Source organism: Vulpes lagopus, chromosome 23 (genome assembly GCF_018345385.1).
Source record: "Vulpes lagopus strain Blue_001 chromosome 23, ASM1834538v1, whole genome shotgun sequence".
In the NCBI taxonomy this organism is placed as follows: Eukaryota; Metazoa; Chordata; class Mammalia; order Carnivora; family Canidae; genus Vulpes; species Vulpes lagopus.
The window spans coordinates 34,665,472-34,687,510 of record NC_054846.1 but is presented as its reverse complement, the minus strand read 5'-3'; the positions used below and the strand labels follow the sequence as shown (position 1 = coordinate 34,687,510).

General features: G+C 36.6%; 1 protein-coding gene across 2 annotated transcripts in view; it reads right to left on the bottom strand.

The window, feature by feature from the left end:
* Positions 1–1,555: 1,555 nt before the first annotated feature.
* KITLG (KIT ligand) overlaps positions 1,556–22,039 on the bottom strand; it is an 81,546-nt gene continuing 61,062 nt past the window's right edge. The window contains exons 5-10 of one of the 2 annotated variants that reach the window (XM_041738364.1): positions 20,311–20,470; positions 19,501–19,584; positions 11,440–11,549; positions 10,771–10,838; positions 9,592–9,668; positions 1,556–2,343 (exon numbers count right to left, since the gene is read on the bottom strand). In XM_041738364.1, coding sequence (XP_041594298.1) covers positions 9,629–9,668; positions 10,771–10,838; positions 11,440–11,549; positions 19,501–19,584; positions 20,311–20,470 — 462 coding nt within the window. In that variant the 3' untranslated portion in view covers positions 1,556–2,343; positions 9,592–9,628. The remainder of the gene's footprint in view (positions 2,344–9,591; positions 9,669–10,770; positions 10,839–11,439; positions 11,550–19,500; positions 19,585–20,310; positions 20,471–22,039) is intronic. The other variant, XM_041738365.1, reaches the window with a different exon arrangement.

Sequence of the window (22,039 nt, the reverse complement as noted above, 5' to 3'; positions counted from 1 at the left end):
AAAATGGTCATCAAGGGTAGAACGTGACAATAATATCACAAGAATGAAGTTATGATAGAAAACTTTGGATTCCTTAATGTGTATGTTCATGATCTATTAAAAGAGTCTTCATCAAAATAAACCACAAGAAATCACTTTAGTCAGATGTTCCTTTGACTATAAAAAAAAAAATGGTACTGAAAATTCACATACTGTCTTAAGTTTTAGTTTTATAAGCATGATGTCCATCTTGGGAATTCTTACCAAGTCACTCTCAATATGACAAACGCTGTCACACATTTTAAATAGCAAACTGACATGCATAACTACATAAAGCTCGCTATTTTTAATTCATAAACATTAATGAATATACAGTGCCTAATTTTAAATAAATGGATCCTTTAAACTGATAATGGTGACTATACAAGAAATAACTAAAGTTGCCTGATTCCTTGCCTTCTTATAAAAGCCAAGTAGCCTAGTTTTCAATACCCATGATACCATGTGGATGTGGTTTTCTAATTTGAGATACTAAATATAATTTTTACTTTCTCTCATGGTGTAAATTGAAAATGGGACCTTCATACATTCTGCAATTTTCCTGAAGTCCCTTTACATAACTGTAATAGTTTCAGAATATAAACATTTCATAATATATTTTGCAAGCACAATTTCTACACTCTTCTAGAGGTAGGGGGGAAAGGGTGCCGAATGTGTTCCTCAGTGAATGTCCTGCTGTTCATTGTTCATAGCTTCTTCAAGCCGTCTTTTAGAAAGTCTCCTCTCTCTACAGGCATCGATGTTTTCTAGGGGGAGTGGTAGGGTTTTTTTTTTTTTTTTTTTAATGTTTTTCTTCAACTTAAACTAAAAACAAAAAACCCAGTTCATTCATTTCTCCCCCCACCCCATCCCTTGTAACTAGCAATCTATCCTTTGTATCTATGAGCTCGGTATTTTTAATTTACTTTTCTAGATTTCACATATAAGTGAGATCATATAATATCTGTTGTTCTGACTTACTTCACTTAGCATAATGCCCTCAAGGTCCATCCATGTTGTCACAAATTGTAAGATTTCATCTTTAGAGCTGAACGATAATCCTGTGTGTGTACACACGTATTTATCCATGCATCCATTGGTGGACTTACATTGTTTCCTTATCTTGGTTATTATAAATAATAATGCAAGGAACATAGGGGTTTATTTATCTTTTAGAATTAAGTGTTGTTTTCATTTTCCTTGGATAAATACCCAGAAGGGGAATTGCTAGATAATACAGCAATTCTATTTTAAATTTTTTGAGGAAACTCAAAATTTTTCATAGTGACTGCATCAATATACATTCCCACCAATAGTGCACAAGGGTTCCCCTCTCTCCACATCCTAATAATTTTCATCTTTTTGATAATAGCCATTCTGAAGGTATGAGGGGATATCTCATTGTGGTTTTGATTTGCTCTGGTGACTGATGTTGAGTATCTTTTCATTTATCTGTTGGCCATATGTAGGTCTTCTTTGGAAAAATGTCTATTCAGATCTTCTGCCCATTTTTAAATTAGATTTTCTTGCTATTGAGTTGTAGGAGTTCTTTGTAGATTTTAGGTATTAGCCCCTTTTCAGATGTATGATTTGCAATTACTTTCTCCCATTCAGTAGGTGTTTGTTTATTTTTTATTTTTCATTTTTTTATTTTGTTGATGGCATCACTGTTATAATTCAGTACTGGCTCCCAGGCATGGATAGATCCAGCTAACCATGTCCATTTGTCTAGTGGGATGTAGGTTTATGTTGAGAAGAGACCGAGATCAGACCCAGACCATTAGCATCTACAAGGCTGACATGCTGCCTACTCCAATCATTTTGTTTCCACTGCTTTCTACATGTAGAGTTGTTGATGCTATCATTTGTTTTTAAATGTTTTTCCAGATCCCTTTAAGAAAAATTATTACCTCTCCACTATTCAGGATGAAATCTACTTGCAGAGACCAAGATAACTATGAACTGCAGGTTGTAACTGAAAATAAAGCTATGTGGCTTTTCAGCAATTAGACACTTCTGGAGGCATACAAAATGGTGCATGCAGTCTGGGACGCGTGCTTTCTCTCCCAACATTGGTTGCAAGTTCTAAATGAGACCACAAGTTCCCCAGGTCCTTAAAATAGAGTCCTGCTCCATGCAAGTTCTTCTTTATAGATGATTAATTCAGTGCCAGTTTCACAGTAAAACACTTTGTTCCAATTTGTGAATCATCCATATAGAGTCATGGGTAGCAAGAACAGATAAAAATGCAGTCTGCACTCCAGACAGAATATGAATTTGTTTAAAGCTGCTTCATTTATGAAGCAAACATGAACTGTTACCCGCCTAGAGAGGAAAGAAAAGAGAGAGGTTAGAGTGTATCTGCCTTTTCATTCTCAATAGCTGAATTCATAGAACTACAGATTGAGTAATAGACTAAAATAAATGCTTCACTTACACAGCCAGAAGAACTTGACAAATCTTTTCCTAGATGCAATGACTAGTCACTCTCTATGATCTTCCTGGTAACACTTAACATTATCTGAAATGACCTTACTGTTTGGTTTTCTCCTCCCATTCGAATGTAAGCTTCATGAGGATACAGAACTTTGTCTTTTTTTTTTTCTTCAAGATTTTATTTATTTGAAAGAGAGAGCGAGAGAGAGTGAGCAGGAGGAGAGGGGAAAGGGGGAGGGGAGAAGCAGATTCCTCGCTGAGCAGGGAGCCCTACACGGAGCTCCATCCCAGGACCCTGGGATCACGACCTGAGCCAAAGGCAGACACTTAACCAACTGAGCCACCCAGGTGCTCCATTTGTCTATCTTTTTTGCTGCTGTACTCCAAAAACCTAGAACGGTGCCTGACACAAAGGACATACTCAGTAAATATTCCTTGAACATAAGGATGGATGAAGGAACACCTGGTGGCTTTCACACCCGTTTGCATACCACAGATGGTTTCCATTTGTGGTAAGAGGGTTATCTTGTAGCCCTGAATTTCTCTAACCAGGCTATGAAAAGGTAGTAGGTAAGGGGAGAGGTTTTTAAAAGACAAAGGCAGTGTCTAGAGAGAAAAAGAGTAGCATGAAGGAGGTATCCAGTGAAGTGGATCAGAGACCATCAACAAATAGCCTTCTGGCCACTGAGCAATGCCAGTGTCTTGACTGCCTAGCTAGGTTCAAGCCATTGCTTCTCCTAACAGGAATAGGAGCAGCAAGATCTCTTTCAATGCTGCCAGCCAAGAAAAAAAAGACAAATCCTGGCACCACATCCTAACAAAGCCTCTGGGGAGGTTCATTTGGCCTACCACAGCTTATACTTGTTGAAACTTGAAAGCCAGACATTGTTTCAGTTCTTCAGAGCTGGTGTTAATCCACTGAACTTTGGACTCAGCTTTGAGATTTTCAACTTTTGAGTCAAGTATCTGTACTTCCTTAACTTTTTTTCAGTCACAATGCCTAAATAAATGTATCTATTACTTTTTCTTCCCTACTCAATACTTTCTCCTTGTCATTACCTACCAATTCCAGAATCTCGCTTTTTAAATATTTGAGATCAGTGCAAAGGTTAAATATAAATTGTATACAATTCCATAGTATAAGTGGTAAGAAGTGCAGTATTTTTTCCAGTCTCTGTAAATGAATATGCTAAAAACCATGTTATATGACAATTTACCAAGCAGAGAACTCTAGAAACTAGAGAACCTGCATCTGAGAAAGGAGAATTAAATCCTGAGAAAAAAAATAAGAAACATTAAGAAAACTTCATAAATCCAAAATATATAGCAGATGTTTTAAAATAAAGCTTGATTAAAAAAAGCAAAAGGAAATCACACAAAAAGCAAAAGGATATATTTTTTAAAAAGTTAGGAATAGCTTAAAATTCTAAACTTAAGTAGAGAAGCAAGATTGGAAATCTATTTCTAGTTTTGTCCCCAGGTGTCTTAGCAAAGAAAATAAACTTGAAGATTTCACAACTGTGTTCCCATAGAACAAAAACTACAATTTTTATAATGATACCCTGGATCCTAGCAATCTCATGAAATGGGCAGAGTAAGTTGTATTATTCCCCTTACTATCTTTGAAAAACCAGGAGTTAAAAGACAACTGACTCACCCAAGAACATACAGCTTATCCAGTTCCAGAGCCAAGGCCTGGACTCAAGTCTAATCCCTTCTTATCCTCTCTATTATAATGTGTATACAGAAGGAACTCAAAAACAAATCCTCTGAAGCTCCAGAAATTCTTAGGAAATATCCAATAAAGAGTCACAGATCTTGCCAAGTCCTGTATGTGCTAAATGGCCAAACTTGTCTCAAGGTCATCCATGTTCCAACTCTAGGATCTATTATCTCTTAGCTCAGATCTGCAGGAAATGTCCAGGTTGTGTTTCTCTTATGAATCTCTCCACCAGCCTAGTTGTAATAAGAATTACTTTCAACACTTACCATGCTGGGATGTGTCACTAAACACTGCTGTCCTAGTGTCTACCAATTCATGCTACTTCTTACTGTCAGCCAAACTGGGCCTTCTCAGTGGTAATGCAGTCCTTCTCCTGAGGCCTCAATTAAAATTCTTTGTAGCTGACTCCCAAATCCCAAATCTATTATTTTCAACCATGACTGTTCTTTGAATTTCCAGTCTAACATATCTGGCCACTGGTCAGTATTTACTAACAGCTCATTTTCTTTTAATGGTATTGTCACCTCGTTAGTCCTATAGGTTCCAAATCATCCTTGAGTACTACTTGTGATGTCAAGCTTCACATCCCCCCAGTAATTAGAATATGTGGATTCTTTGACTGCATATCTCCAAAGTCGTTCATGCTTTCTTATTTCCATGGCCCTCATCCTGATTCAGGTCATCAGTCTCTCATCTGTTTGGAAGAATATCTGGTGGACTCCCTGACTCCGGTTCACGGCTCCCCACCCATCTGGTCTGGCTGCACCAACATCTCATTACAGCTTTTATTGTATCACTCACATTTTTTTTTTAAGGTTTTATTTCTTTATTTTATTTATTTATTTATTCATGAGAGACAGAGAGAGAGAGAGAGACAGAGACCTAGGCAGAGAGAGAAGCAGGCTTCATGCAAGAAGCCCGATGTGGGACTCGATCCCAGATCCTGGGATCACGCCCTGAGCCAAAGGCAGACGCTCAACCACTGAGCCACCGAGGCATCCCACTCGTATCTTTTCTAAGCCCTCCAACAACTCCTTCCATTACTCAATACGGTCCACGTTCTGTACTTGGAATATTTCAAACCTATGCCCACATTCTTGTTTCTCAGCCCTTTAACTTCTCATTGTGTGGCCTTCCCCTGGAGTCCAACTGTACAAATGAACTCTTGAACACACTCCCTGCACTTCTGGCTTCCCTGACTCAGTTTATGGCATTTGCAGTATCTGGATCACCCCTTCCCTATTGCTATTAAAATTTTATCAATCATCCGAGGTCAAGCTCAGTATAAACGCCACCACCATCACCTACGAGATGAAGCCTTTCTCCTATTGCTGATTTCTCTCTCCCTTCCGATAAGGCAACTGTATACGGGTGCACATGGTACAGTTCAAAGAGGTACATCCATACCACACTTATGTTGAGGACATATTCTGTACAACCTTATGCAGTGATCTTACCTTCAATCTCTTTGCATTTTCCTTGTAAGCTCCTTTTATTGCTTTTTTAACTTCATAAACTTCTAGTTTCCTTTTAAAAATAGGTTATATTCATATGTCTTACTTCCTTTGGTAGGCTATAAGCAATTTGAGGACACAACTAAGTTATATTAAGCTCTGCATCCAACAATGTACTTAGTAGAGTGTGTTGGAATCATTTGTGGGAAATGAACAAAGAGCACAATTTTCCTATATTCTTTTCTTTCTTCTCAAACTGATACACACCAGCTAATATATGAAAAATTCTTGTGGGATGTCACCTATGTATATTTGGCATCAGCTTGTTGGATTAAATTTTTTGTGTAGATATTTTCATGTTTGGTGTCAAATAAACACAACTTTAGTATGTTTTGTCTTAGAGCCAGTTTCTTTTGTTCCTAGCTCATTACCTTATAATCCTTCTATTTTCTTTCTTTGTTTTTAAAGTATCAAACCTTCCTCCTCTTCATTTTCCATTATAGGTTATTTTTATTTGAAGAACTATTCCATTTTTTATTCTAGTATTCCAATATTTGTCGTAATTTGTTTTAGTTGGTGAAACTTCCACGTCAGGGAGTAATTGTTGCCATAAAGCTGCATCATTCCCTGTACTTTCCCCTTTCTTATTAACCAAGAAAATGGCTATAACCCAAATTATATCTAATTTTTAAAATATATAATAACAATTGCACATTATGTTTCTGTCTTGGGACTTTTTAGTACTGTTTTATTTCTTGGCAAATTTCTTCTCCTACCACATCATATTCTGTTCTCCTAAACCTCTTCTTTTACCACAATCCTCTCCACAAATTATACTTCAAGTTTCTGGAAAGATTTTAAACATCTGTTGGTATAGGGACAAGCAAAAGACTTTACACAACTGAGTACTCAGTAAATGATTACAAATGACACCTATATATTTTGACTTTGGGATCTATAGATTCATGATGACAAGCTGGCTCTTTTGTCTTCCTTTTTCCTATACTTTCCATGTCTATTTTGTTTACATTTTCACAATTTCTATTCTCACATTATTGCAGTTCTCGGAGGATATTCTCATCCTCTTCATTTTTTTCCCCCAGCAAATATTCATTCATCACTTGCATGCACAAAGTATTAGCTATATAGTTTAGTGGGATTCCAAAAAGAAATTCAGAAACAAATCCTGCCCTGTAAGAACTTATGGTTCAGCAGAGGACACAAAATGTCTATAAAAGTAACTGAAGTCCTATTAATGTGTATAACATGAGTATTACATGTCCTATGAAACATAACATGAAATATAATTAGAGGGACCAAAATTTGGGGAGTCAGCCTTTTGGAAGTGGTGATATCTGAGCAGAGTCTTGAGAGCTTTGCAGACATGATGAATAAGGTACTTTATGAAGGAGAATGCCACCGTAGATTCCTTATCCATTTCACACCTACTACTCAATGTGTGAGGAGTTATTTCTAAACAATCCAGAACTTCTTTTAAAACCTAGTTTGATTCATTGTACATGAGAAACATAGAAACATTTCACATTTTAAGAAAAACAGTCATTTCCCCTGACTGTATTTCCCCTTGCTATTGCCACAAATCAGCAAATTACACATATACTACACTAAAAGTAAACCCTACTTCACTTTCTTAAAGATTTTTTAAAATTTATTTTATTGAGGTAAGAACTCTTAATGTGAGATGTACCCTCTTACCACATGTTTAAGTACACAATACAGCATTGTTAACTATGGGCATAATATTTTACATTCTGCATTACAGCAGGTTATCTAGAACTTTTTCATCTTGTAAACAAAAAAAAACCTATTTCAGAAGGACTGTCTTCCTTGCCAGTGGTTAACTTTCATTCAGGGTTTATTCACTCTGTTGCTCATTGAACAAACATTTAGCAAGAGTGTACAACACATAGGCAACAAGTGAGTTGCTCATGAAGGAGATAGAGCAAGAACCAGACTGGTCCCTGACTGCTGCCCGATTACATATAACTAAGTTACAAGTTGCTTGACTATGGTTGCTTTAAAATGCAGTTTTTTCTCTTAAACAGGTGCCTTGGGTTTTCCCATCATAATCCATTTTCCAAATGTCACAGGACAAATGCACAATTAAAAACCACATGATTAAAGACCTATGTGCCAAAACAGCATCCCAGCGATACAATCCAAAACCAAACAGAGGACATTACTTGAGACTTGATGACTCAATTAACCATGTAAAATGTGGTTTGTGGATGTCTAGCTTAAGGGAGCTGAAATGGCTTAGAAGCAACAGTGAGGCTCATGCTGGGGTTGAATGGCAGAGAAACTATTTTTCCTAGAAACCTATGATTTCAGCTTGCAGAGTATTGCTCCAGAAAATAAAAAGTATCGAGTGAAAGGTCTATTTGTTAACATTATTTGACAGATAACATGAGCTTAGAGAGAAGGTGAGATAGTGAGCAGGAAAAAAAAAGAGCTATTTATGCTTTGGATATAGTGATCAAGGGCCTGATTAAAGGCCCAAATGAAGTCCCTATAATAGCAAGGTTAAAGTATTAGAAAAATATGTGACATAATTATTATATCATGTTACTTGGGGCTGTTGAAAAATGTTTTCCAACTATCAAAGTGAGCTCCTGGAGGAGTCTAAAAGTTCTCTGACTCAGCATCCCTGGGGAAGTTCCAATCTGGAGCTAAATTTCTGAATCTGGGACAAAAATGAAGCTGACAGGATAGTGACCTATAAAGAAAAGGCAAAGCTCACCACAGACCATATACCTCATAACTCTGGAGAGTAAATGATCTTGTGACAAGGAGGAAGTGCAGGGAAAGAGCTGAAGACCTAGGGAGATGAGAGGACTTTTTTTGTGTGTTCTACTGCAATAAATGTGCTTGAGATCCCATGGCCATGACAAAACTGGCAGCCAGTTAGCAGCAGAAGTGGAAATGAGAAGAGCATGAGCTGATGCTGGGTCAAGTTAGAGCTATTCTGGGGCCTGCCCCGACTCCTCCTCCACCCGCTAATCTGGGGCCCACAGCTCAGCCCGAGGGAGTAGACAGGAGAGGAAAGAGGAGCATTAGTGTCTCCTGGGAATAGTTCCTCCCTCTCCTTCCAGGTTTTGTTTCCAGCATGTAAAATACTTTTGCAAGAAAAAAGAGGAGCATTAGTGTCTCCTGGGAATAGTTCCTCCCTCTCCTTTCTCTCACAAGCCCTCCAAAGACACACACTATCACAATAGGTATCTGTTTCTGGTTTACGTTTACTGTGTCCTAGGCTTTGGCTTGCGACGAGGCACAAATTACCACCAGCCATGTGGCAGTGGCACTTTGCCTTGACACCTTTCTTCTCCTGATTTAGAAGATACTTTGATCACTTTCTATCATTTTATAAGAGTCACACCTAATTGAAATTGATTGTATTTATTCTTCCTCTATTATTTCATTTTAGTCCCTAGTTTGTTCTATTCCCTTGGTCTAATTTTTTCTCTGGCCTCAAAACAGTAAACACTCCACTATTAGTTTTTTGTATACCTCCCATACAAGATGAATCTACTCACTAATCAGGACTACTGCTCACTGCTTGCCTCTCAAAATGTAAGCACATACATAACTGAACTGTGCATGTCTAATTTACTCTAACAGCTTCAGTTAACCTACTGATATCAATTTAACCATTGGCTTAATAAATTTTGTTTTTAAATTTTGGCATCTGGGATGCCTGGGTGGCTAAGTGGTTGAGCTTCTGCCTTTGGCTCATCAGGTCATGATCCTGATGTCCTGGGATCGAGGCTCCCTGCAGGGAGGCTGCTTCTCCCTCTGCCTATGACTCTACCTCTCTCTGTGTGTCTCTCATGACTAAATAAAATAAAATAAAATAATAAATAAATAAATTAATTAATTTTTGGCATCTAAGACACTGTACAGTTCTTGTTGAATCTTTCAGCTTGAATTCTAAAAACTTACCAAGGTACGAAAGTAACAGTGTTGATAGAAGCCACAATTACACCTCTTGAAACTCCCTCTCCTTCTCTTGCAACATACTGAAAAACAACAAGAAAAACGCTTATTTGCTTTTGGACAGAGATTCTGTACAAAGCCCAGACACCCCACCGTGATCTGGGCCTTATAAAAGGTAGTTTTTCTATAAATACAAAAGATGGCAAAATTGAGTAGAAAGTTTACCTTCATAAGCAATACTAAAGAGAGTAAAAGACTTTATATCTGCCTCAATATAGTCTTTCTAAGTAGTGTAAAAATTCTCTCTACATATGCCTATACACATACTAAAAATGCCTACCTGTATTTGATACATATATGTATGTATATATATATATATATATAGTATACATACACACATAGTATATACTCAAAGGCATGATAGAAGAGAAAGTAACATGCCAAATGAAAACTATAACTGGAGGTAAATCAACATATTAGTACTGTGGCAGCATGGAGTAGGGTAAGGCGTGATCAGTGTCAGCTACAGTAGGTGGAATGGTAATTTTGTGTTTGGCTTTTGAGAAAATACTAGATAGGTTGAGAAAAGTTAAGGGCTCTGAACACTAGCATGAAGTCAAATATATCAAGGATGTGAGAGAAAGTCACTGCAAGTATCCTGACTAGGAACTAACCTTATGAACTGGGGTTTAAGGAAGAATGTGGCAAGGGTATGGTTCAGAAGGGTGAAGGAAGAGCAAGATTCTGTGGAAGCTCAGCCAAGACATTATAAAGATATGGTTGAAGATGGTAACAATTGCCAAAGAGCTGAAAGACACAGAGAGGAGGAATCACTATGTCCTCCTGGTAGCATGGAAGTGAAGGAGAATATGCAGATGGGCCTTCAGAGCTCTGACTGGGGCTCTAAGCAAGATTCTGCTGCTTATAAAAAATGGAGCTGAGGTGACCATTACGGATACGTTAAGATGGGTCAAGAAGACATCACTGTGAAGGTATTTTCCAGGTAAGTGGAGATGTAGGACTGAAGCACGTGGGAGAGGCAGCAAATGTGGATAAAGACCATTGATATATGTTGGGAGCTGCCACAGAGAGCAAACAACTTCTTAAAGATGTGTAAGCATGTGCATGGTATGGGAAATGGAGACGTCAAGCTGACTTATGCACATATTTAGCAAAACAGAATACCTTATTTCATTATCCTCTTCATTAATCTGTATATTTTCAACTGTCCTTGTGAGATTTGGTTGTTTCTTCTGGGAAAAGAACAAGGATATATATTGTAAGAATATCAATGAATGGTATAATATTTAAGATCTTGATATTTTATACTTTTATATTTTATGTCAATAACTCCAATATTAGGTTTTGTTTCCAGCATGTAAAATACTTTTGCAATAAAAATATGAAAAATGCACTGTATTATCAACTCAACATTTTTAGGGTGTTGCAGACAAAAAAGTAATAAAGAAACTGATATTTATATAGTAATTGAATTCAAAAGACATTTCAAAAAGTTGACTCTCAATGATTTAGCAGATTTAAACATTTTAGCCAGGTCTCTGTAAGAAGAGAACACAAGAACAGAAATCCAAAATAGCAGATAATACAAATGGCATTTTATTTGGCTTGAAGCACATCATATGACTTGCAGTATATTTCTTCCTTTTTATATTTAGTTCAGGCAATTAAAACCAGTTCCCATTTCTTAAGTGTGCATTTTCAGTTACAGGGGTTGTCTCCTAAGCATAAGGAATAACGGGAAAACATTAAGATTTAGAGTTTGGTGAGACTAAGTTAAGGTAGGATCTTTTCTCAGGAAATGGCAGTTTTTTAATCATATATATTAACCCTTACCTTCCAGTATAAGGCTCCAAAAGCAAACCCAATTACAAGAGAAAAGAATGCTGGCAATGCCATGGCTGCCCATTGTAAGTTGGAGTCTCCAATGGAATTTGAGACCTTCCCTGTAATTAAAACAGTACAGTGGTGAACATAGCATATTCATACTAGAGGTTTTGCTTTTATGCTGTGGTTGTCCCCAACTGTTTCCGTACTCATGACCTAGCTCTACTTAAAATATTTGAAACATAGATTTTTCTGAGTATTGTTCTGGGTCAGCAATACAAGTCCATGTCATCTCCAAAATACATAAAGTTGAAAAATGAGACCCACAGAAGGACATCTGACTTGGTTGATGTTGACACATACGGAACACAGACAACATATTCCTAAAAATGATTTATGCTATCAAGCAAATCCATCTTCTATGACTTTATCTTCTAGAACCTTTTTGCCTTCTCACTCTTCACACCCTGCCAAGAAATTTTAAAAAGGACATTTTGCAACCTGGATCAAGGTCAGTATGCATTAAGCTGTTTGGCTTGCTGCAAATATTAAGTTATTAAATGTACTTTGTGGTTAGAGTATTTTTAGGTACCTCATGCTCAGAGTCATGGCGTTTCCTCATCATATCTGCAGTATACATTTACTGGATGCCAGGACTGTGCTAAAGACTAAAGGTTTCATATTTCAGACCTTTTGTGTTGGAAATCCTGAGACCACGGAACACTAAAGAATGGCTAAAAGCACCAATGTCTTCTCATTGCTTACTCAAAGTAAAAATGAGAGAGTGAGAGAGAGAACATGTGAGAATAACTTGGGACACCTTTTTATCCTGCTTGGCTTTTCTGTGAGCAGCAGAATGATTTATGAATTCACCAAAACACATCTACAACAAGGGTCTCTTTTCTCTGTCTCCTTTTTTTTTTTTTTCCTTTACTCTGTCTCCTTACAAGGAACAACTTGGTTGGTTGTTAGAGACAATGACACATATGCCTACTTGTATGAAAAGAACTGAAAATCTTCAGTTTTCTGTTGATGATGGAATACATTTAGAAATTATACACTTTCAGCAAGTATAGGATCAAAATGTAAACTAACCCAAGGTAAAGTGACTGTTTCACAATATTTGGGTTACTGTGTCAGCCTACAGTCACCTATTTAACATATTAAGTACCTAGGTACATAATGTAAAAGAACCAAACCACTGTATGTGTATAAACATTTATAAGGAGAAAATGAACTTACAGATTTAACCTGAGAGGCAAGAAACAAATCTTATCTACTGCAGGGAGAACAGAAATTGCCCATTTCCCCTCCCATAAAAATGGGAGCCAGAAATTCATTAATTCTAGGATTGCTGTTTCCGAAGGGCTCTAACAGGAAGCTGGTGTGTGTGTTGGGAGGGAGGGTGAGTCATGAGTGCCCCTTACACTTCAGAAAAGAGGATTGGGTAGGCAAGTGGGGTCTTCCATTCATAGAACCATGAATCACTTCCTTGAGACTAGACTAGCATATCATCTGGCCCACTCCCCATCCTATAGCTTCGTGGGAAATAAGTCTTAGGCATTTTAAAGTAGAATTCAACATGAATTCTTTCATCAAAATAAGCTAGAGTTACAAAATGAGATAACTAAAGTGGCACTATTATAATAACAGAGCTATTTTAAGGGTTATTTAAGATTGTGTGTACCAGTCTGGGATTTAACTACCATTTATCAAAGTGTTCTCTCTCAGAAAAATGGATTCAGAATTATAAGCAATTCTTGACATTTTAGGGATTTTAATATCGCTGTCTGTACATAATTTGGCTATTTGTGGTTGAATTCCAGTAAGAAGTTTGACTCCTCCTTGACGGCCACTCTGCTATGGCCCACAGCATCTATCTGACCAGGTGACCTCCTGGAGGGGTCCCCTAATGAAGGTATACAGAGAGAACAAAGGAAGCTACTGATATTTTTGTCCCCAGACTCCAGTGGAAAACTAATGAGCTAGGATGGTGCTATCGAACAGTCTATTACATGTTTGGGTAGCCAGATGCCCTGGAATAAAGGTGGCCAAACACTCTATTCTTGCTGGTCTTTGCAAATACCAAATCTTGACTTGAGCCACTCAGACGATCTTTCCTGTCGTCTAGTAACAAGTAGAACCACTAGTAACAAGTAGAAGCGCCTTACTAGAAAGTAATTCCCAATTCTGGGATTCCTGCTCACAAGCTTTCTCAGGTAGGACAGCCCCTAAAGAAGGGGTTCCAAACAAATCCATGTTGGATGAGACCTATTTAAAGAGAACTCGCTTCACTCTTCCAGAGTACTGTGATTTTTTTTTTTTAAATCACTTTAAAAGTTCCACCCACAGGACTAAGGCCCCAAAGCCCTAGAATCTGACTCACACACAGCACCAGTCCACCTGCTGGAGGGAGGGGCCTGGTAAAGACTAGGAGGGGAACAGGATCAGGGGAACTGAGCTTCACCTCCTTGAGAGGTCAATGTTACCTTGCTTTTGTTATTTCTTATTAACATTAAGAGTTTAATAGATAAGCCTTTAGTTTTCTCCACTGATACTTCCATCTCTCTTGCAGAGAGAGAAAAAGGATGCTATCAGCAAAGGGTTGTTCATGCTTCTGTGGTATGACTCCTAAGAGAGTTTCTACTGCTGTTATCTACTGGGATCACTGAGATTTAACCTGTGTGCCTCAAGGTTTATGTGGTGGGTATTTGGGACCGAAGTCCAAACTAGTAACAAAGACTTTGCTTAGGGTGTAAAGATCGTCCCAGAAAACGTGTAGGGTGAGGGAGCTCATCTGGCCAGGATTTGGGTAATCCCAAATCCCTGGGTTGTTGTTATAACTGTATCTCATTATTATGAAAATGGTCCACTGTCCAAAATTCATGGGAACTGACTTGTTTGGTTTGACTTACACCCAACGTCTGCTCAAATACAGAACTTGAAAAACTGTACTATGATTTTGCTAAACTACTTTTTCAAATGGTTTTGCTTATGTGCATCACCATGCTGATGAGCATGGACTGCTTGGTGCTTAGAAAACCTGCAACTTAGTACTCCCTCTTTGAGATTCAAAGCTTATTGTAGGCTTGCCACAATTACTGACCCACAACCTTGGTATACCTAAATGTTCTAATAATGATGAACACATACATAGGCATGGCTCCAAGTTCATGTGTGTTAACATGTTTAAAACTCACAGAAGTTCTATTAAGGAGGTATTATCATCCTTCATTAGACTGACAAATCCAGAGAGATTAACTCATCCACGGGTTAACAGTGGGATATAACCCCAGGCAGTCTACCGAAAGACTATCTTTTTAGAAGACGTATACAGTAATGTCAAAGCAAGGATTTCTTCTGTATCATTTAAATACTTTCTTTTTTTAAAAAAAATTTTATTTATTTATGATAGTCACACAGAGAGAGAGAGAGAGGGGCAGAGACACAGGCAGAGGGAGAAGCAGGCTCCATGCACCGGAAGCCCGATGTGGGATTCGATCCCGGATCTCCAGGATCGCGCCCTGGGCCAAAGGCAGGCGCTAAACCGCTGTGCCACCCAGGGATCCCTCATTTAAATACTTTCTACAAGGATCTTAAACATCCTTTTAGCTTGGTACAAAGGAAATGACTATTACCTTGAACATATAATTCCTTTTGGATGACTTGAACAGTTTTGTAAGGGAGAATTATGGGATAATATAAGATTCAGAGAGGACACTCACATCTCAGGACTCCTTCATATACATTGGTCCTCCAGCTAGTATGGCCACTTTTTGGATCTTATCTCTGCAAACTAGCATGGTCACTTCAAATTTCCCTGGTCATATTCCCCCAAAAGTCTTACCTCCTTTATGCTACAACTAAAAACATTTACATACTTCTATTATAATACATATTGTAATATATATGATATATATGATAAAGTACTAGGACTGTTGCTTTTATAAGAATGCAAGCTCTACAAAAGCCAATCTTTGTGGATGGGTATCTGAGTGCCATTTTGATGAGTGAGGTCTCTTGACAAAAAGCTGCAAATTATTCAAGATCCATATTTTTTTTACAAAGAAGAAAAAAAGAAAGCAAAACAAAGAATAAAGAAGGCTAACCATTCCTTTTGTAATTTAAAAAAATAGTTTTATATTCTGTAGTCTTTTGAGGTAAGTAGACTTTTGTTTCCAACCATGATAATAGCAGATTAGCCTTCCCAACCTAGGTAATTATTACACTAGACAAATTATTTGAGGCAGTTATTTTCATACATTAGCCAAAAAGTAGTTCAATAATGTAATCCCTAAGAGAGTAAAAACACACATGGTGAGGCCCATGATTGTCTTTACTTTCTGGCTAGGAGGTATGGGAGCTAGAACCCAAGTAAGGTTCAGTGGTCTCGCAGAGATAGGGAATCAGAGACTAAAATTCCAGGATGTAGATGTGGCCGGAGTCTGTGGGGCAGGGTTATTGGTAGGAAAAGAGCTGTGCAGAAAAGGAGCATCAGAAATCCCTGGAGGGGGGAAAAAAAAGAAATCCCTGGAGGAATCTCAAGTCATTGGTTAAATATAAGCTGTACACAGACAGGGAGAGACTTCACAAAACCTGGCAATAAACAATACCTAGGAAGCTATGACCTTGGCAGTCATTCAGAGACAAAGGAGTTCTGACAAGCAAGAAGGGGAAGATTTCAGAAATATCAGAAATTCCATGCCTTAGAAATGAAGCCTATTCTCCCCCTTTCCTCTGAGAAAGCTTAAAAACAAGACTGGGAAGGAAAATAACCTGCCAGTAACTGAACACTATCTGAACTAGACTCAAGAAATGTCTAAAGAAATGCTACAAAATTTGCATTCTCATCAACATAGTAACAATAATATCCAGTATATATTCAATAATTACTGGCCATTTAAAGGGAAATGAGACCCATAATCAAGGGAAAAAGTAGTCAATATACACCAACCCTGAAATGACCTACATGTTAAGAGACAAGAACTTTAGAGCTTTAGAACTACAGTTAGAGCTTGAACAATGCAGGGGTTAGGGCACCAACTCCCTGCAGAGTTGAAATGTACATATAACTATTGACTCCTCTAAAACTACTAATAGCCCACTGCTGACTGGAAGCCTTACCAATAACAACAATTAGCACATATTTTATATGTTATATCTATTATATACTATATTCTTAAAATGATCTAAAGGAAATGTTCAGAAAATCATAAGCAAAATACATTTACAGTACTGTAAAAATCTGTGTATAAGAGGACCCACATGGTTTAAACCCTTGTTGTTCAAAGGTTGACTGTATATCCGGGGGCCAAAAAAGAAAATATCATATTGAACATGCAGATGGAAAATCTCAGCAGGAAAATATAAAATGAATTAAATGCAAATTCTAGAATATAAAGTACAAATTTAGAAATGAAAAAATGCACTAAACCCATACACACAGAATGTACAACGCCAAGAGTGAACCCTATGTAAAATATGCACTTTGAATGGCTATGATGTATCCATGAAGGTTTATCAATTTTAATAAAGGTCCCTCTCTGTGGGGGATGCTGATAATAGATATGCGTATGGGTGGCGGAAGGGTTTGTGTGGGAAATCTCTGTACCTTTACCTCAATTTTGCTATGAACCATAAACTGCAATAAAAAAATAAAAATGCACTGGATGAAAAGTTCAGCAGCTTACAGATGGCAGAAGAGCCAAGAAATTTGAAAACAGATAAGTAAAAATTACACATTTTGGTGAACAGAGAAATTGGGGAGGGGGAAAAAAAACTGAACAAAACCTCCATGATCTATGAGACAATATTGAACTACCTAATATGTGTGTGATTGGTATGTGTGTAATTAAATATACTATGTGTGATTCCTCTTGGGGAGAAAATGAAGAAAAAATATTTGAAAAAGTTACAGACAAATTTTCCCCAAACTTTGGGGAACATATTAGAACAAACAATATATAAACTCTGGTTGCTTTTTTGTCAGAAACAAAAGCAGGAAGACAATGGAGTGAAATCTTTAAAGGACTGAAAAAAAAAAAATCTATGAACCCAGAATTCCATATCTAGTAAAAAGCACCTGCAATACTGAAGACAAAACACAGTAGAATTTAAAAACCATTAAGATATTTAGAAAAAGCAGGATGCCCCGGTGGCTCAGCAATTACGCATCTGCCTTTGGGTCAGGGTGTGATCCTGGAGTTCCCGGATAGAGTCCCACATCAGGCTCCTTGCATGGAGCCTGCTTCTCCCTCTGCCTGTGTCTCTGCCTCTCTCTCTGTCTTTCTCATGAATAAATAAATAAAATCTTCAAAAAAAAAAAAGTCTACAAAAAGCACATATTTTAGACATTAAGTAACCCACTTTTATATTACCCATGAATCGAAGAAGAAATCACATGGAGGATTAAAAAATATTTTAAAAGAAATAAAAGAAACAACATATCAAAGTGTGTAGAATGCAACTAAAGCTGCTTTCAAGAACTTTCAAGTGCTTATATCAAAAAATTAGAATGGTTTAAATCACTAATCAAATTTTTCTACCTTAAGAACCTCAACTACAACTAAGCTAAACAAATATAGTAAAAGGAAGGAAATAATAAAGATTAGAAATAAATGACACATAAACTAAGAAGTCAAAAGCTGCATCTCTGAAAAGAGTAATAAAATCAGTAGTTAGTAAGAAAGACCTTAATGGCTAACACACAGTCCGTTTTTAAAACTTTTCAGATCTGATGTTATGTAATTCAGAATTTCAGATTTTAGAAGGTTCTGTTTCAGATATTGTATATAATATCCTCAGTGAGGTCTAGGTAGCATGCTGTAATCAAATACAATATTTCTGTAGTGAAATCTAAAAGTATTTACTTTTAGAAGGAAAAAGTCTAAATAAATAGCCTTATCTCAGTTGAGATCAGGTCAGGTTGTGATGGCAAAAATTCCAAAACAAATGGATGTTTGAGGTTTTTAAAAAGCTTCTGAATTGCAGATTTAATCTTGTGGATTTGTACTAAACTGATTACTCCTTACAGGTAGGTCATCTACATTCCTGAACATAGGACAGTGTCTCACTAAGTCCTAAGGGAGGACTTTCTTAACTAAGATCATAGGATGAATTTTTTTTACTTCTATAGCTTCCATGACACTAGAAGATCAGAATATTTAGTAAAACTCAATGACCTTTTTTTAATGATCTTGCCTGTATTTGAAGGGAGGACATGAGACGTCCAGGAAATTGGGCTATTGGTCAAAGAGGACAAAAATTTCAGGAGAAGCATAATCTCCTCTAACACAATTCTATAGTAAAGTAACAATCATCAAATGTACAAACACATAATAGTAAATACTCATACACAAAACTGAAAATATCCTTGGAATTCTGTAAAACCAGCATTTGTTATTTTCAATTTTCTAAATTCCATTTTTATCAGGCAAATTCCAGATAAAATATATTAAATTGACAATGAAAAAGCTTAAACCATATTTCTAAAAGTAATTACATAACTTATTTAAAAATAATCTTAGAAGATTTTGGCCCAATTCTCTAAAGATCATCTTGAGTTTTAGGGAAACCCACTTCTACAAGGCTAATATTTATTTATTTATTCCACCTCCCCCATTTTTTTAAGGTTTATTTATTTTAAAACAAGAGAGAGATAGCAAGCATGCACAAGCAAGAGAGGCAGAGGGAAAGGGGGGAGAGAATCTCAAGCAGACTCTGCTGAATGTGGAGCCCAATGTGGGGCTCAATCTCACAACCCTGAGATCACAACCTAAGCCGAAACCAAGAGTCAGATGCTTAACCAACTAAGCCACCCAGGCACCCCCAAATTTTTATTTAAATTCTAGTTGGTTAACATATAGTATAATATTGATTTCAGGAGTAGAATTTAGTGATCATAATTTATATACAAAGCTAATATTTAATTCTCAGGAAGACTAACAGGAAGAACAGTAACAGAACAGTATTAATAGTAATAATTGCAGAAATTTCCTGTAAAGCCCATGCAATACTCCCATAGATGCTAATTGGAGCCATGCATGCATTAAATCAGATGTATGTACTTACTATTACTGCTACTGCTGTCATTCCTAAGGGAGCTGGCTGCAACAGGGGGTAACATAAATGGTTTTGTGACACTGACTCTGGAATCTAAATAGAAAGCAATAATGTGTCAGTGTTGTATGGTGATTTACATAAATCACAGAGTGTGCAAAAGGTTGAAGTGCAATACCAGAGTACTTTCAAGGTCTGCTTCCCAAATTCTGATCATTCAGATCCTATTTATTTCATAGTGGGTCCTGTTCTATTTTTATTAAGAAATTCGTCACAGTCACCTTGTAGAGCAAAGATTCATATGCCTATATATGTTAATAAATATAAGTAACATGAATTGTTGGTAATTAGTCAAAAAAAAAAAAAAAAAAAGGCAATGGAAGTAGACTTTGTACTACAGGGACCCTGTAGGAAAAAGGTCTCAATACAGAATAACCAATGAAGATCAGAATTCATGACTCAGAGGTAGATCTTAAGGAAAAAGATTTGGAAAGGGGATATTAAGAAGACTGGAGGTGAAGAATAACATATACTACACAATTCTAGCAAATATCAGATAAAAATTATGAGAGACTATCTCCCATATTGTTTACCCACACACAATTCTTGTATTTGAAAATAGTGAGTGTTGCTTTGGTTTGAAAACCAACAGATCAACCAATCACCTCTTTCATGCCATTGATATACATCTTTTTATTAGACATATACACATACAATCTTTCTCTAACTACACATATATTTGAGTCAGAGGTAGATTCTTATCTATACAGCCAAGAATCAAGCTTGTTTTTGACATTTAAATTAGAAACGCTTATATCTTACCTTTTTCAGGACTTAAGGTTGAAGAAACCACACATTCACTACTTTTAGATGCCACCGTCTCCAAGTCCTTAAAGGCATCGATGGATCTATTAAAAATTCTAAAGAATTCTTCAGGAGTAAAAAGCCTGAGTTCTGGGCTCTTAAGTGCTTTTTTTACATTCTAGAAGAAAATAGGATTATATTTTTCAGATACTTTATAGATTTAACTGATGTCAAGGTAGTAGACTATAAGTATGTCCCCCAAAGACTCAAGTAAAATTAACACTTTTAGATAACTGTTTTGACACACATAATTCAAACTGGTACTGCAAGATGTGATCCCACCCAGTTCAGTGTGAGGCTTGACTCCAGATAAAGGAATGGAGTGGTGGCGGGTGTGAGTAAAGTGAACATAACATCAAAACAATGTTAACAACAAATTAAACACTGTTCTTTAGATATGCTCATTAAAATAATTATTCCTCATTAAAAAACAAAACAAAACAAAAAAAACCCCTCTGTAACATATGCTCCAAATAGCCCAAAGTTAAAAAGTCTGATGATACTAAATATTGGCAAGAATATGGCAAAAAGAGGACTCTTATATACTCGTAGAAATGATATAAATCAGCACATTTGGTATCAATTCGTAAGGTTGGACATGTGCCCATTTTGTAACCCAGAAATTCCCCCTTTAGGTTGAATACTCTAGAGAAGTTCTTACACATATGCACCAGGAGACGTATAAGAAAGTTCTTAGCAGCGGTGTTATATAAACATTACACCAAACAACAGAACAGTAGCTTAATATTGATATATTAAATCAACTCTATAAGCAGGAAAAACTTAGTTTCAGCTATATGTATTAAAATAGATATATGTTATAAACATAATGCTAAGTAAAAGAACCAAGTTCTAAAATAATAAAGAATATGATTAATTTCTAGAAATTTCCCAAGAAAGCAAACCAGAACTATATTTTAGGAATTCATACATGCATGATTACCTACAAAGAAAAGTAGAGAATAATACCTATGTAGCACTTGCTATGTACTATTCTAAGTGCTTTATACATATTAACTCACTGTTCAAAACAATGGGAAATACCACCTGGGTTCTAGTCAAAGTGCCATGATTAGACTATGCCAAGACCTATCTTGTTATAGATGCAGTGTTCTAAAATAATAAATATATTTATTAGAATTTATTTTGTCAGATGTGGTACTAAGGCACTAATCACAAATCATCTAATGTCAACTCCATGAGATGGATCCTGTCATTGTCCTCGTTTTAGGCATAAAGAAAGTGACCACACAAAGGTTAAGTTCACAAAGGTAATTCGTGACAGAAATCAGGATTTGAACTCTAACACCTCATTCTTAATCTCTATACCTTATCAATATGCTTAGACCCTGAAGCACTGCCATGCCCACAACCTGAAGTTGGTGACAACAAAATCATCAAATGACCTGGAGATTTAAAATGCACCTCATTGTTGTGACATGATTACTGTGGATAAGAGGTTAAATCTAAGTGTTCATTATAGACAATTTTCCATTTAAAGGTAAATGAACACTTGTAACCTAAAAGGAACGTTATAAGGACTTCATTTATGAAATAAAGGGTATTTTTCTAAACGTTGTAGTGCGAATAAATTTTATTTTTATGTTAAATGACAACACCTAAGCCTTAATGTATATCTCAGCATTGCAGTGTAACTAGCCACCTATTTTCTGTGCTCACCTTAAAA